Below are 17,528 nucleotides of genomic sequence, written 5' to 3'. Positions count from 1 at the left end.
GTGCTTCTGAGCAGGAACGGGGAAGGGGGGATGAGGTTGAACAGCTCTTCAGAGCTCTTCTTCTATTAATTTCTTGGTATTTAGTATGTATACTACACTCCGCTTGCTGGTCTGATGCAGCAAGCGAATAGCTTTTTTGATGAAGCCTAAAAATCAGCAATGCTGAGTCTTTATCCTTTTTATCCACATTACGATTCTTTGTTATAATTGTTCTGTTATGTTTAAGTGTTTTATGGATAGATAAATGTCTTTTTATTAGTATTTATTTTATTTTAAAGATCACGACTTGCTTGGTCCATCCCTTGACATCATAAAAAAAATACTTTGTTTTTATATTATTGATATTTTTTTATTGTAGGAATCTAAACAGTGGATGAGCGAAGCGAAAGTATGAGAGCGTGAAATATGCCTGACGACGAGTTCAAAAGTGGATATGCCGGGGAGAAATATGACCGAAAAAGGACGTAAGTGGGTTCACACTCTTATGAAAAAAACAAACCAAATTTGGTCTGAGTGTTCTTTTTTTATGATATCAAGTGGCAGGACGAACACGTCGCGCTTGGTGTTAAGCGACTCGTCTGGCCATGGCAGTTGTAGAGCCACTCAGAGCTTTAAATCGCAAAGATCTGAGGGGCACTGCTACTGCGGCCTTCACCCTGAGACATAAGTTCACAAGTTCCATGCGCCTGTAATTTCACCTGCACCCTTACTCTTGAAAACCGGAATACAGTAATGCTGATTGGCGGCAGAAATTAGGTAAGGTGGCAGTACTTCCCTGGACGAACCATTTCATAAAGAAGCTCTACAAACACTTTTACATTTATTGGCGAATGGTTGCAGAAACGCCGCCGGTGGCGATGCCCCGGATAAAAAGAGGAAGTTGAAAGATGAAAGGAGTAAAGAAGAAGTTGATGATCGTCACAAGAAAAAAGGTAATACGTTTAGTTCGAACATCGTTTTGGCAGGTTGTGTAATGTATCATATCGACGCTGAAAAGGTAAAACGTCTTACGTGCATTTGGAAAATAGTACAGGAGAGCGATTTATAGTACATTACTGCAGAGGCCGGGATATAAGGGATTGCTGGATGAGCAAGTTCTCTGTTCCCGCCGAGGCTTGTGTAGTGCTTTTCTCAAACAATGTGAGGAAATACTAAAAGACCAAAGCGAGGAAGATGTGTAACAAAAAAAAGTAAAAAAAAACACATTAAAAGTAATATTTGACATGTTAGGATAATTTGCTAAAAGAATATGTTGTTATTTTTCCATATTAGTAGTCTATGGTAGTCTGCTGAACTTCTGATGATGGAAGTGCATAATTTGATTCTGCCTTCCCCTCTCCATCATCGGAGGACACACAACAATACAACCATCGAGTATATGACCAGAAATAGAGACGAAATAATGGCAATCCATTTCTGGCAACTCGTCAGGGAAACGGGCCTTACATCACTTTTAAATATCAACTCTTTCGGTGTTCTGAGAAAAACAGCAAAACATCTAATTACAAAACAAACTGAATAACATATTTCATAGGTAATTAAATATTGAACGTGTAATTTTTTCAATTTTCATCCATTATAGTAAAGCTCAAGTTAACCTGATTGTTTCGCATTCGGGCTGGCCAATCGGAGCGCAGTTGTCATCATAATGATTTGGCAGAATAGTTTTCAAACAAATTAAATGACATTTCGTCTCTATTTCTGGTTATATACTCGATGATTATACCCTACCATACCCAGAATAAATAGTTCCTTTAATATAGTAATTTTTTTATGTCGAAGGCAAAGGCTTAAAAAACTTAAACTTCTTGTTGCGTGGGGTCTGTGTGCATAAAAACCTTTTTTTTTTTTACAAAATAGACTAAATGAGTATGTATTTATATAGTCTCAATAATAGAGTTAGGTATATTCATTGTTTCAAGTTTGATGTAGTCAGTCAGACCACGGGTACATATCTAATTCCTCTAGTCTTGGAAAGGTCCGTTCGTCCATGTTTTTAACAAAAGAAAAAAATTGCAGAGAATTCCTATGTTCAGGTGTACCTACAAAAAAAAGGAGTGATCTCCACATACGAAATGAAAAATGATGAATGGAGGGTAGCAGCTCCAGAATACCGATTAAATAACAATTAATAGAAGAAACATTGCCCCTACCCTCGCTTTATACAAGGCGCAGACTAGCTTATTAGATCAAATTACAGTGATAATGTTGCAAATGAATTCGTTCTAATATAATTTTTTTATTTCATGAAAAAGCTAAAAAAGATGACAGATCAAAGAAACAACAACATCAGCCAGAATCGGAATCAGATACGGCAATGCATATGACTCCGTCTGAAATAAAAAGAGAGTAAGTGAATAAAAACTACAGTCGGAGATTGACAAATGGGAAATAATAAAGGTTCCAAAAAATGAGTTCCGAAAAAGGCTAACTGTAATACGAACTAAGCCGCGATAAAATGAGTTACTGTTAAATAAACAGTCAAATAATTTGCAAAAAATCAAGAGCTTGTAAAAATTACAATTAGTGTTGTAAAAAAAATCTCAGTCCGGGGGTACATTTATAAACTTCACTGAATTTTGCACGACTCGGTGGTCTACAAACGACCTGAGTGGAGTGGACTCGAATTTAAAAAGAACTCTTTTATGTGATTTACGATAAAAATGGTTGACAATTGTTTTCTGTAAAATATTTAATAAATGAAGTTGATTGAGAAGTATTACGTAAGCAAGGCTTTTCGGAACTTTCAGTATTTCATTCGGTTGAGTTTGTATTTTTATTTGCACAAAAGTTTTCGGTGGCTTATATTAACCAATGATTGGAATCGAGGGAGTTAATTTAACTAAAGTACGAACGTTTTCTTAGTAGCGACTTACCCATTTAGTCGTCAATGAAATTCTTTTTTTTTGCTGTTTATTTTTTAAACAGTCCAAAATAGAGACACAACTATAATATTATTTTTTGAGACAATATAATTTGTAGCAATATGAAATAATATGTTGCCAATGTAGTGAAATTTACTTAAATAATATACATAATTATTTATATATAATCAGTTCAGAGACGTGCCTGATTTTAAAAGGGAATGTCCACGTTATTCTTTAGTTTAGATAAAATAACTTCAAGGAAAATACAGGCACCTATTTGGACAAGAAAATAATAATCCTTATGTAGCTAATTTGAGACCGCGAAACAAATTGATTGGTTCTTTTACAAATTTAGAAATTGTTAGCTCGGGTGCACACAATATGGCAATAAAAGTTTATAACAAAATACCTCTTAGAATAAGAAACATTGAAAATAATTACGTGTTCGCAAATGCTCTGAAAAGTCACTTGCTGTCGAACTGTTTCTATGAGCATTTCGATAATAAAAGTACATCATATTATGTGTATTGTATAGAAATTAAGTTGACGTGAATCTATGGAATGTAATAAGGTCTTAACCGTTTGTACCATAAATTATAACTCCCTCAGTTCCGATCACTGTTAATAACGCAGTAATATTTATAATTTGAATAGGTTAATATTTTAGATTTTGTGTAAGAGTGGTGTATCGAGTGATGCCACAAGGGCGCTGCCGGTGCGTTATGTCGTCGCCTTGCCATACGAGGAATGCGGTATCGCAACGTAACGCCGCATACTCACCCCTCTCCGCTTCGTCTCCTGGTCTCTTGTCCGATGCGCACGCGTTCCCGCCGTGCGCTGTTTTAACGCATATACATGTGGCATGTAATTCTACTTTGTCGTATGACGCAGGGCTCATTTAGTTCATTGGCGTGTCCACTCTCACAGTGCCAAATCGGCTACGAGCGGGTAGATCCACACGCCGAAATAAAAAACGCTAGATCAAGTATTGTAAAAGGTACGGACTGATCGAGCCAATAGATCTCAACGGCGCCCGCATCCGCCTGTCCGTGAACGCAACGAGCTTCTATATTGATATACACGCACCCGCGCCCGCCGCCACTCTGAACAAGGCGTAAGGTATCATTTGCAGTAAAAAGATTTTGTGACTTGCTTTCCAGGGAAGCAGAGTTTCGAGCTTTGCAACGCCGGAATAGATTCAAGCGTCAATGGCCTGAAGTGACCAAGGTGAAGATCCACACCAAGCCGTGGCACCCACCCGGACCCCCTCAAAAAATGCCTAGAGTGGTCAGTATTCTTTCTATTAACTCATATGCTGGGATTATGCTCAACTCACATAGCTGCAAAAAAACGGAATCAAAGCAAATTGTAACCATAGCATGATGATTACAATAATACCTGCCAATTATGTGACGTATAAATTAGGTATGAACCAAAAAAAAAAGATTGCGCAGTTCCGGAGAAATCTGGCACAACTTCGGGAATTTGAAAATTTTTGAAAAGTTTTCTTCGCTAATAACAATACTTTTGTATTCTAGTGTATCTTTGTCGTTTGCCTGACTCCAGCTCATAGCATTTACTGTGCCACTCAGAGCTTTAAATCGGAAAGTTTGAGAGGCACTGCGCCTATCTACCTGAGACATACGTGGGGCGCACTATATGTTTCTGGAATGAATAAGAAAAAAATACTATAAATGGTCAGAAATTAATTTATTGTTTCTCAAAATATTCACTATTAGCGTTAATGCACTTTTTCATACGAATGAATCAATTTTGAAAACATTTCTGCCACTCTTCCGTGACAATCTCTGAAAAATATTTTTTATACTCTTCGACAGCCTCTTCAGGTGATGAAAATGTGACCGCGTAACTGGTTCTTAAATTTTTGGAAATAAATAAGTCACAAGGTGCCAGATCGGGACTGTACGCTGGATGGCCCATAAGGTCAGCGTTGTTCACCTTCAAAAATTCATTTGTCGGTCTGGCTGTATGAGAACTGGCATTATTGTGGTGCAATATGATACGGCCTTTATGGTTATTTTTTCCGGAGTTTGTCAATAACTTCCGGCAAACAAATGGTCGTGTACCAATCGCTATTCAGGGTACAACGATTCTCCAAAGCAAAAGTAGCCACGTGTCCAGTTTTATTAAAAAAAGAGGCAATTATCCGCTTAGATGTACTTTGCACGCGCGCCACTTTGGTTGGTTTCGACTCATCTCGATACACTCGATTGCTTTGTTTTGGGATCGTCACTATAAATCCATGTTTCGTCATCTGTTACTATGTCCCACACCAAATTTGACGCCGCTTCGTTGAATCTGGTAAGCATGGCATTGCACCAAGTGATGCGATCCATTTTTTGAGCTTCAGACAAATTGTGTGGGATCAACCGACAGGACAGCTTTTTCACACCCTAATGTTTGTGTAATTGATTGTATTTGACTTTTGCCTATCTCATGGTATGTCACATTGTTTGTATGTTTTGATCATACGGCGCACAGCATCGATGTTTCTGTTGTTCACAGCAGTGGACGGGTGACCATCACGAAATTCGTCACTGAGATTCACACGACCGCGTTTAAATTCTGCAAAAATAGTCGTAGTAGTAAATAGTCGTCTTGCCTGGTGCTTCATCGCCAAAAGCACTTTGAACCCGAGCGAAGCTCCGCTGAGCTGTCAATTACACTTAAAGTCGTAGAAAATCATAATAAATGAATGAGAAAATTTTGCACGAGTTAAATCCATCCAAATCCTTGGTGATGTAGATAACCAATTTCTAAAATGACGCCACAATGTAAAAACAAGTGACAGTCAGATGAAACAAACTGTATTCTACAGCCAAAGAGTTCCATTTTCAAATGTTGTAATTACTTTTTAAATATTGTTTATGTAAGTGGCCAGTTCCAGAAAGTTATAGTGCGCCCTATGTAAGTTGACAAGTCCCATGTGCCTGTAATTTCACCAGCACCCTTACCGTTGAAAACCGGAACACAGTAATGCTGATATTACTGCTTGGTGACAGAAATAGGTAAGGTGGCAGTACTTCCCTAGACGAACTCGTTCACAAGGAGCTCTACTGCTACTACGAATATTACTTAATTGCTTACACTACATTGTTTGCTATCGTGGTTGTTATTATATTTGTTATCCACGGATGCGCCAAGCGTACAGGAAGGAATGGTACGTCATGCGAGGAGGCTGCTTTCGTGCACATCTTTACGTCTTACAAAATAATGAAAAATTTTTTTAACAGGAAATAGAATACCCGCCTTTAACCTTGCACCGCTGGATTCCTCCCTGGGCGCGTCGCAAGAGACGACGTCCGAAGCTGCCAAGAATAACGCCAGAAGAGGCCGCGCAGTTTACCCTCGCCGAAGGTCATACTTTAAGGAAGGTAGGTCCATCTCATTATGGATCATCAACGGATCTCATCTCATCAACTTGTTACTGAATATCGTCAGAAAAATCTTGTTGAAATTATTCCTTGTGCTGCGGGGCATAGCCGTTACGTAAACTGTCCCTCCGCCCGTACCACGCGTACTTTAAGATTTTGGAAGTGCCTTAAGTGTCCATTACTATCAGAACCGATGTCGTCAAAACTCACACATTCTTTATTTGAAACACTACAAAATCTTGATATTGATTGGTCACAGTTTCAAATTTAAAAAGAAATAAAAAAATCTGGATTGTTAATATAATTTAAAACTTTACTCTGTTGTCATATCGTTGAACGTTCAATACCATCAATAGCTATTGTTACAAGTTACGACGTTTTGATATTATATTGAAATTTCAATCCATGTGCTGCCATCTAGCGGGTTATTGCTGAACGACGACGAATTGGAACTATTAATTTAGTTCTCCAAACAATAAGCGACCATATTGAAGGAGTATAATAAGATTTGCTTTCGTTTCCTGTAACAAACAAATATTTCAATGAACAGAAAATTTGTTAAAATAAGAGTTTTTGAAGAAGTGCAGCTATCATTTTTGTACTCCGAAACAGCACTATAAGGCATTTTTCTAAGATTTTAGAGAATTTGCACGAAAGAATGACACAACCATACTCGGATAGGTCTTTCGAGACCTTTAATTGGCACGCGTCGGATGCTAACTAACCACTTCTACTGTATTCTGTGTCAAAAACTGACTCAGTCTCTAGTATAATATTAGCATTGTCTCTTGATTGTAGGTATGGAACAACTTTGGGCAAGTGGATAAAAACAAGATGATGCTCCAAGGCATTAGCCGTTCTTGCAACAACAAGAAATATTTACCTGATTTACAAGGTATGTTGTCCTCTAAAGGATTTGGGCTGTCCGTCACGCTTGTCAAATCCTGTAAACTAATTACATGGTTTCTAAGGTTTAAATTCCTCTGAACATTGTCAGAATCACTTGACTATATCACTGGTAACCTTTTGATTATACAGGCTGAATTATCTAGCGGTTCTTTTTTTGTTACCTACGCATTTCTTTAGTAGCAGTAAAGCGGCTTGCGGAAGAGTTCGTCCAGGGATGTACTTGTTAATGCTTTCGGTTGAAGGGTAAGTAAGGATGCTGGTAAAATTAGAGGGACGTGGGACTTGTTGACGTCAACTTATGTCTCAGGCTGATTGGACAGTGCCTGAGTTCCTTAAATCTATCTGGACTTGCGTGTCACTAACCATCCGGCGCACGACTTATTTGTTACACATGATATCATAAAAAAGAACTTTTTAGTAGAGCTTCCTGTGAAAGAGTTCGTCCAGTCTAGTACTACCACCTTACCTATTCCTGCTGTTAAGCAGTAATGTCAGCATTACAGTTTTGAAGGGTAAGGGTGCTGGAAAAATTACAGGCACATGGGACTTGTCAACTTGGCGCAGTAGCCGTGCCGATCAGATATGTGCTCTGAGTGGCACTGTAACTGTTATGGACAGGCGTGTAGCTCGCCACCAGGGTCATAACTTGTTCGTGCCTTCACTTGATATTATAAAAAAAACTCATTTTTGTGCTAGTGGTTATTTCTTTGGCACACATAGCCATTAGGGACGCTAAGATTAGTGGATGGATTTCATTTGCTATTACTCATTATAACCCATTTCCAGGTGCCCACACTGGCTGCATAGCTTTTGTAGCCAGAGGTCTACTCGAAGACAAGCCAGCAAACGAATTAGTCAGAAAAGACGTGGATGACGTCATAGAGGCAGCAGACAAGTACTATAAGAAGTGTATCGCTGCTATGAAGTGCTATAAAGGTAAAATTATGGTTTTTTAACCATACATTAGATCCATTATCCTCGAAATTGTAAAGGAATTGTGTTTGAACATCCATAGAGTTTGAATTATCTTTAAAGAGTTATCGTCCTTAGGAGCTTTATCGTATGAGTTACATTTCTACTTCAGCTATAAATTATTGCATGAATTTTGGACAGAACATTACCGTTCCTATTAAACTGACAATGTTATAAATTAGATTGATGAAGGTCCGTATTAATAAGTCCATTTCCAATACAATTTTAATCCTTAATTAGTAGGTAATTGAGTCCCGCAAATTATCTCCAAAGTCGCGAACATGTCTATGGCGAACAATAACACTTTGATAGCCCTGTAGACGCTAGACAAGAAAGAAGTTGTTTATATTTTCCCTATTTGAAACGCAATGGTTGTTATCCTCTGGAATTTTATTAAATTTAAATTAAACCACCAAATTTTCTTCAGGTGCGAAAAAATAATACGTGAAAACAACACACTATTAGTATCGTTCGAATATCACGTAATACTGGAAGTTTTGTGTTGAAATATGGCCTTTAAACATGGAAATTGATTCGAATAAAGTCTTTAATGACTCCATTCCAAACGCAGAATCGATAGAAATCTTTATAAGTAAACTATCTTTGGAACATTATAGGAGGTCTACCACAAAATACGATGCTAGGTGACAACGAAGGTCATACGTACTACAAATGTTAGTTTTACTATGAAAGTAATGTGAAAATTCAATACGATAGCTGTCATATGAGCTTCGTTGTCACGTAGTAGTAATCCGTGGTCATCGAGTATATAACCAGAAATAGAGACGATATAAGTGCCATCCATCCCTGGCAACTTATCAGGCAAATGGGCCTTATATCACTTTTAAATATCAACTCTCGTTTGCGCTGAAATCAACATTAGAAAGCTGAAATAGTACAGCGCCAACAACTGACCTGTGTGTACGTCTCCCTAATTCCTAACGTAGTTTTAATAAAGATAATATCTCTAACAATGAGGGCTGTTCCATTCGGTGGTGTGGGAAAAACTGCAAAAGAAACTGAATCATTTCATCGGTAATTAAATATTATGTATATAAATTTTCAATTTTCATCCATTATAGCAAGTTAAACTGATCGATTTGAAGTGAAACAATTGACGACACCCGTCAATTCTTTCGAATTCGAGCTGGCCAATCGGAGCGCAGTTGTCCCCGTAATGATTTGGCAGAATAGTTAAACGACATTTCGTCTCTATTTCCGGTTATATACTCGATGTTCGTGGTAGACTTCGAAGTACTATAGTCACGACTGAAAGTATGAAACAACAAGTGTAGGCGGTTTGGATTCGAAAGAATAGTTTGTCAGTCTTTATTTATAAATGTCACTCGAATGCTCGTCATCACATAGATTACTCAACGAAGATGTCACTTCTATCAGTACTCCGAAATGACATTTTCCAGAAATAACGTTTGGTCGAATTTTCATAACCTCGAAAGTAATTTTGAGAGGAAAATGTTTTTTCTTTTAAACCAAACTTAACCTAACCGAACCTAATCTTGTTTTTGCGATAAACATCCAACATGTCCTAAAAGAACAACGGTCTCGTTATAATTCGGTATTCCGTGTAGTGAAAATTCGAACAAACGTTATTTTGGAAAAATAAAATTCGGAGTTTGTGATAGGTTACCTTACCATTGATCTCGACCATAACTCTTGCAGGCAAACCAGCCCTCCAGCTGAATCAACAACTGCCGTATTTTTTCTTCCGCGACACTAAGTACACAATCAAGACGAAAGAAACTGATCAAGGGATACTGGCCAGGCATCCTGACAATAATACCAAAAGTCCAGATCTTATGGAGTAAGTTTATGGTTTTTTTTTCTAAGAATGCAATGAGGGGTATAAAGAAGAAGAGGAATAGGAAATAAAGGGGTCCACTTATTTACAAAAAGATATGGATGAAGACAGTCAAGACGAGAGAGAAGAGAGTTAGAGATAAATAGAACCATGTATAAGTGCTTGGGTAGGTTATTAATTTAGTGACATGGTGTCTCAAATAGTTTTATTTAGCTTCATACAAGATGGTAATACCATTAAGTTGGCAACACCACGCTGATAGCGACCAAAAGGGAGTATAAAGCAGAGGGAAAGGACAGAAGAATAAGCGGATAAGAAATGACAATTGAGGTAAAAGAAAAAGGGAGGGGTAAAGAAAGATAATTGCGTCATTGAAGTGGTTAGGTAGAAAGGAACAGAGGTAAGATAATAAAGACCAGGATCTGGCTTGCATAGAGCGACACTGCAGCGCTTTAGGAGTATTCGCTCAAGCTCGTGTAGACACATTCAGTGCCATCTGAACATCCAACTGAGTAGCAATAGCTTAATCCTGAACGCTGTTTTCTCGTCTAACTGCCTCGTCAATGTAACAACCACGTAAGTGTAAGATACCACGATTGTGTAATTTCTTTTAGTTATTTAATAAAGTCTTTTTACTATAATTGTTAATAGAAAGATTGAACATTTAGAAAAAATTATAAGTGTTAAGTTCTCCTAGAAAACCGTGATAGACGCTATGCCAACTAAGCCACGGAACGAACCAGCGGACCTCACGAATTTTTCTATGTGCTTATTGTCGGATCTTTTGTATTTGGTTTTCAACGACTTTTTAGCCGTAGCGCCATCTATGAGAAATCTATGAAGGTATTTCGTCACCCAGTTTACAGCTACCAGCCCTGGCTAGAGATGTCGCTATTAACTGGAATTAAATTTTTATTACCATGAGAGTCAATAATTTTTTGTGAACTTACTCCACTAGTTTGTTATAATTATTAATACAAACATCGAACACTTAGAAAAAATAATTGAATATCATAAAACATTCTGATATTCAAAAAGTGGTAATGGTACAAGATACTACAAGATTTAGTTTCAGATCTATTCCGATTAAGCAGGTTCGAGCTCACTATAGTCTGTAAATTGGAGACCAGATAGTTGGTGCAACCGTCATAATTTTTCGATTGTTCACTTCCAGGTTAATGAACAAGCTAGCTGGTACGAAGTACATGAAAATTCTAACCGTTGACAACACCAAACATTTTTTAATATGGGGCAATCCACCCGAACAGGGCGGTAACGTGAAATCGATATGTTACATATTCGACCCTTATATGCTTGATGAACAAGGCACCACTGATGCGTTGTAAGTGTTATTTTCCTTAATTACCGTAATAATTGTATTTATTTATTAAGAGTTATTTAACACAGGTAGGCCGTTAGAGATTTTGGCTCGTTTTTTCGTTAAAAGAAAATTGTAATTTCTTCTTCTTCCTTCTTGCCTGTATGAGGTTTTGTACACGAGACCTCATTCTGGTTTTCTGTTGTCCACGATTTATATTACTAGAAATGTTCACGCAATTTTAGTTATTTGAAATTGGAACAAAGATGGACGATATCAGATAGCTTCCACGTTCTAATTGAAGATAGGTGGCTCTGGGTCGAAAGTTATAGAAGAAATTGTAGGAGACATTTCCCGGTAAACGTCTACTTTTTAAAATATATATTAGGAATAGGCAAGTTGCCGTCTTGACTGGAGGCAGTTTGTGAAAAACCAGGTGACGAAATCGGTTTGATCTGGACGCGACACTTGATACACTCAAGACCAAAATACCGACAGCCATCTTTAAACTGTCGCTTTCGTCCAAACTTATAGAAGTCGCTGTGGGACAGAGGACTTGTCAACTTATATCTCAGAGTGACAGGCGCAGTGGCATTTAAAGCTCTAAACGGCATTGCCACTGCTTTGGATAGGCATGTCGCTGTCACGTGCTATCATTAAAAAAACCGAAGGTTCCTTGATGTTAACCCTTTACTTATATTTCCTCAGATCCGGCGCTGCGGGTATACTTCGATATCCTGGTACAACGTCATTTGTCCTAGACTTTCTCAATAACCATGCGGATACTGACAATCCAAACTATGCCTTGAATCCACCAACCATCACATTCACTGACGTAGAGGTGAGAATTCTGCATTATGTTACACCGCCGTATAGCCAGCAACATTTAAAAAACTAATTCATCGAACTGTCTTTGTCATGCCGGGTGCCGGGTGCCGGTCTATCACTTGCGTTTTTCGCTTGCTTGCGTGACTCGTTTCGCGCGTACGCAAAGATCAATCTTCACCACTGGCCAATCACAGAGCAACAGCGTCCACGCACCCAATAAAACCAAAACAAAGACAAGACGCAAGTCTTTCCGCGGAAGACTCGTGAACGCTTTTGCGCGGAATGCAGATTTCTACGACGTGACCCAGCCAATGCAAGCAAAGAAAAACGCAAGTCAGACTCGTGGACCTGGCATTACAGGTAACGTTTCTTATTAGATTTGACGCAGATGTAATAGAAAACTGGAAGCGCCTTCAACTAAAAGCCACGCCTACATACCGTATCTTTCCTTTATTTTTCATATAGTGACAGATTAGATTTAGACGCCGACACAAAGTTCAATAAAAAAGGCTGTTTTTGAGGTATCAGTGTTCCCTGACCAACAGTTCCCTACACGAAAAGCTGTTTGGTAGAATATTATAAATGGATAAACACATTTGTTCAGTTGATCCAAAAAGTATTAATTGCTCATATTTTTTCAACTTACTTACTTCTTCTTCTAAGTGTACCACTTCTCTACGAAAGTTGGCAACCATCATGGCTATTCTCATTTTTGAAGCTGCCGCACGAAAGAGGAAACTCTCTCTTGTGTCTCTCAGTCTCTCAGTTTCTTCAACCACGAGGTTTTCCTTCCGACACGACTATGCTTTCCTTGGATTTTCCCCTGTATTATTAGTTGAAGAATCCGGTATCTGTTGGCCCCTCATTACGTAGCCAAAATACTGCAGCTTCCTTTCCTTTACAATTCTGAGTATATCCAAGTTCCCAAAATCCTTCCTACAGAACGTCATCACTATAGTAGAATCGTACGTGAAGCTATTGAAATTAAAAAAACACCGTAATTTCAACCGGGAAGACGGTTTTAAGCTTTCATGGTCATGGGATCCAGTTATCAGCAAATGTAAACGACATAAAGTATCGCCCAAGTCGGCGGATGCCGTGACTGTTGTGTGTCGGTCTAGTGAGAACACTAGTGCGCAAATAAATAATGAAGATCAAGTGCGGGTAGTTAGAAAAACTAGCACGGGTAGAAGATACTGACACCCGCCTCTTCAGTTCCATGAAAATGTAAACTCTTCGAAGCGTCAAGAAGTCCAGAACGGAGTAAGTCCAGGTTGTAATCGTAAAGTGTGCCCAGGCGAAAACCTTTCAAATGGTATCGAAAGTACGTTACCTAATGCATGAAACGAGATTTTAAAGCGGCTGGGAGGTTTTGCAACCTATTAAATTTGATGGTGGTATGGACTGTAAGGCGCAGTTCTAGAAGAAGGTAAGGAAAGTCGGATTTACGGCTATCGAGAAAATGAAGAATAAAAAATAGAAATAAATATTATAAAGAAAAACTGTGCCGTACCTTGAATTCCTCTTTAGGGCCTTGTACGCTGGACGTGTACGTCGCCAGAGGAATATTCACACGCAAACAAATGACTTAAAATAATGCGGTTTTTCAATGAAAAAATGTCCGTCATCTGCAAGAACAGCGTAGCGTCTCGATCTTCTTTTATTTCTTTTTCTTTTTTCTCGAAGTGATCGCGGCGAGGTTCTCTTGCCGTACCGCGAGCCAGCAAATACGAAGCCAGCGCACTTTAGTGGCGACTTCTTATCTTCTATTCTCTTCTCTCAAAGGCATTTTAGCACAGTCAAAAAAAGGGAGAGAGAAAGATTCGGCGCTATGCCTTACTAATGAAATTAAAGTATGACCAAAGAAGCGGATATTGGTTTGAATGTGAAAGATAAACATAGCCAATAAAAATTATATGGGAAATTTAAAAATAAAAATAATGCATGTGTGACCTTTACTGTCGCCTCAGAATGGGAGTCGTCCTTTGGGAGGTCGCCGTGTGATATGTTGCGGTATTCTTGTCCCTTCATCTGTCTCTTTTTGTTCTCTAGACTCTTGTTGCTCAGACTTTTATTTATTTTATTTATTGTACAGCACAGATTACATTTCATAAAAGGAAAACACAAACAAAATGTACTGCTTATTTCTATAAGAAATTTCTTCCTGCAGACCAAAATACAGGATATAATAATTACAATAATCTGTTTACGTGCATAACAAAACAAAATTAAATTACGTAATAAAATAAAATAAAAAACAATAGCAAACATTAAATTACTACAGAATAGTCAGATAAATACATTTATTTCATATTAACAATATCCGTAAAATGGATGGAACACAGAAAGTGCTCTTTGACTCGCAGTTTAAAGATATCTAAGGATTTATTATCATGTACAGTAATGGGAAGTGCGATTTAAAGTCTAACCACATGAACCGTAAAGAAGTGAGAATAAAAACCGGAATTTAACCAGAGCGTCAAATCTTATTCTGGGACCTGAGAAAGCTGAAACGCTCTCTTTTTTGTTGTAAAGAAGAGAGACGATATGCAAATTCCTGCGGAGACGAATGGGAAGCCACTTAAGATGACAGCGACAATGAGATTCGATCATATTTACGAAGGCCAACCTAACACATAGATTTTGCAACCGTTCAAGGTTATTTAGCAGTTCTTCAGTAACATCTAGGAGTTTAAAGGCATAAAGTTTTGAAGGCGCTTAAGCGAATGCAAGGACAAATGGACTTTTCGACTGACTTCATTAATATGTGGAGTCCAAGCTAAATTACAACCCCCAAACCGATCCAGATTAGCAGAGAAAGTATAGGCAATAGGCGTTGAATTGTACTGTATAATTCGGACAGAATATAATGTCCAAAGTGCCACGTGTATGCTCACTTCCCACAATCATTCCCAGCGGCTTTTTGACATTAACCAACAAACCAAAAGACTCAGCCCAATTTTATTTCAAAGAAATATCTATATTTTGCGACGTTTAAAGAGATTTAGCAATACTATCAATTATTAACATCGAGGGGTCTGAAGCGAAATCCAATAAGTGTGTGAATTTTCATAAAATGCGTACATAACTCAGCCAGCTCTACTATGCTCTTTTCTATGGTAGAGTCCAATTTATGACAAGCAGAGAGTTACAACTCAGCAACGTTTCTAGTAACAAACCCGGTATATTATATTACTGCATTATAAAGTCATCTAACTTATTTTACGTTTATGCCTAAAACTCTTAGTAATAATTTTATTAAACAATTACAGATATACCAAAAAGAACCTATCATCCGTGAGCCCCGATACGACCTTGACCTGAAAGGACGTAAGATCCATTGTAGAAGTGAATTGGAAGCGCTCACCTTCAATGTTTTGATAGATGAGAAGTTGTACCAAGTAAGTTTACAGACACACAAACTTTCGATTCAAAAGCTGGTTTCTGTAATCCTAGTACGAGCACAAAGGAGAAATATTTGTCATCAAGCTGTGAATATACTCTCAAAGATGACGCCACGATAGTTAACTTCTGCAACACAATTTTGCAAAAACACTTGTATGATTTACTATGACCTCCTTACAGAAAACCACAAGTTACACTGAAACTCACGAGAGAAATTAATGTAGGTCATACAAATATTTCTCCCGGCACGGAAATTGAATCCGGGACTTCTTTGTGGCAGTCCAGCATGGTAACCGTTATTATTATTATTATTGCTTCCAGAATAAACATAATTTAGACTCCCTGAGCGCTTTGAGTTTAGCTACGTCAAAGTCCGGTCGCAAGAAACGTATCTACGACTTTTTTGGTGTGACTGGCGTGGGGACAGATAAGAGTAAGAATGTAAGTATCAATTAAGTTTAATACAAATCTAGTAGAAGTTATGAGCGACTATATTCCGCTTCCGTTACAATTTAAACAAATATACCTAGACGGGATGTGTGTAGGGGTGTGTAGTTGTCTGTCGGATGTGTTTTTAGCCGCTCACGCGATGCGCTCCTCCTACCGCAACATGGCGGCTATTTGGTTTCGCAAAATAAAAAAGGATTCATTTTAAATACAAGTTTTTATAAATAAAAATTATTATTCTGCATTGCTAAATAAATACCCTCCGTACTACCAACAAAAACATCTCAAATAAAATGCAGTAATACACCGCAAATCCTGCACTTACAAAGCACTAATGAAATTTTTGGTGTACTTGGATAAATATGATAATATTCCGTTTGAGTGGTTCTAACGTTTACCATGAAATTACTCCTTAAAGTATAGTTTATAAACATTTATATTCAGGGTAAACTTAAAAAACGCTACTTACGGTATGTTTTCAATAAATAAACACCGAAATCACCAGCCCAAACAATAACACACACGATTGTCGTGACGTATTTTTGAAGTTGTTTATTTTTTTTAAATGACAGACCCAGGCATTAAAAATTTTATGGTCTGCTAGAGTAGTTACCGAAATAGCAATTAATATTAGTTCTTTTACCTGTTATAACTTCGATATCCGATAAATCGGTATAAAATCATCACCGGCACCTCTAGGTGTGGTATGCGTCTACGGCTGCATATATCGCGTGAGCGATTAGACAAGACAACAAACAAAACGTTTTTAATAATATTCCCGATTATTGCGGTAAATGTGCGCCAGCTTGTGAACGCCGACATATGAATAAAATTGGTATAGCTGTAAGCTGAACGCGCGTTCGCCACTTGTCGTCTGAACCGACCCTAAGGCAGACAAAGAACGGAGATGTGTTTAAGTAAATGAGGTTTTTCTCGTGGTCTCAGGATAGCAAAAATAATTGAGAAACCTTCGGCAGTTCATGCACATCTTGCGCGTCTTTAGCGAATCAGAAATTTTGCACTAAATTTGCACGCACTAAATGACAAACAGCATGTTTTATATCCTACTTCATCACTATAACCCTGGCAGTCACTATTCTATAATAACTGAACATGGATTTTTCAATTAATTATTATCCTACAGCAAGGTATAGTGCCACCCGTGGCACCGGAGAGACCTCCGCCCGTACTGACGAATGATCAAATATTGGCACTAAAAGGGACCGAGGACTTCTTTCTATATACCCCTCAACCTGATAGTCATATGTATGGCCGGTAAGTATGACCATAATACGGAACCTCAATAATAAAATGAAATCCAATAGGTACATAAAATTTTTATTCACCGATAAAAAAAACGTACAAAGGAAAACTAATCTATCTCGTTTTTGTAAATGGGATAGTAAGGTTCTCTTGAGATTGTGTCCTCGCAGTGGGATCACGACGTCTGTATTCTTGAGATCGTGACTGCGTCAATAGGCGTATTACATTTACTTGAAACAGTAAAAGCACGGTAACTTATAATGAAAAGATGATGGATAAGGCTGCCTTTCCACCAGAGATGTGCG

At 38.0% G+C, this 17,528-nt stretch overlaps 1 protein-coding gene across 1 annotated transcript in view; it reads left to right on the top strand.

Annotated features, from left to right (window-relative positions):
- The first annotated feature begins 390 nt into the window (after positions 1–390).
- LOC113232197 overlaps positions 391–17,528 on the top strand; it is a 74,712-nt gene continuing 57,574 nt past the window's right edge. Inside the window, exons 1-13 of the mRNA XM_026466841.1 lie at positions 391–464; positions 841–932; positions 2,256–2,349; positions 4,028–4,154; positions 6,122–6,262; positions 7,061–7,157; positions 7,958–8,107; positions 9,824–9,965; positions 11,137–11,304; positions 11,989–12,121; positions 15,381–15,509; positions 15,835–15,954; positions 17,105–17,235. Of these exons, the coding sequence (XP_026322626.1) occupies positions 406–464; positions 841–932; positions 2,256–2,349; positions 4,028–4,154; positions 6,122–6,262; positions 7,061–7,157; positions 7,958–8,107; positions 9,824–9,965; positions 11,137–11,304; positions 11,989–12,121; positions 15,381–15,509; positions 15,835–15,954; positions 17,105–17,235 (1,583 nt within the window). The 5' untranslated portion in view covers positions 391–405. The remainder of the gene's footprint in view (positions 465–840; positions 933–2,255; positions 2,350–4,027; positions 4,155–6,121; positions 6,263–7,060; positions 7,158–7,957; positions 8,108–9,823; positions 9,966–11,136; positions 11,305–11,988; positions 12,122–15,380; positions 15,510–15,834; positions 15,955–17,104; positions 17,236–17,528) is intronic.

This window comes from Hyposmocoma kahamanoa, unplaced genomic scaffold, assembly GCF_003589595.1.
Source record: "Hyposmocoma kahamanoa isolate Upper Pololo Valley unplaced genomic scaffold, ASM358959v1 67, whole genome shotgun sequence".
NCBI lineage: Eukaryota > Metazoa > Arthropoda > Insecta > Lepidoptera > Cosmopterigidae > Hyposmocoma > Hyposmocoma kahamanoa.
Note: the sequence above shows the minus strand (reverse complement) of the source record. Positions and strands in the feature narration are given on the sequence as shown.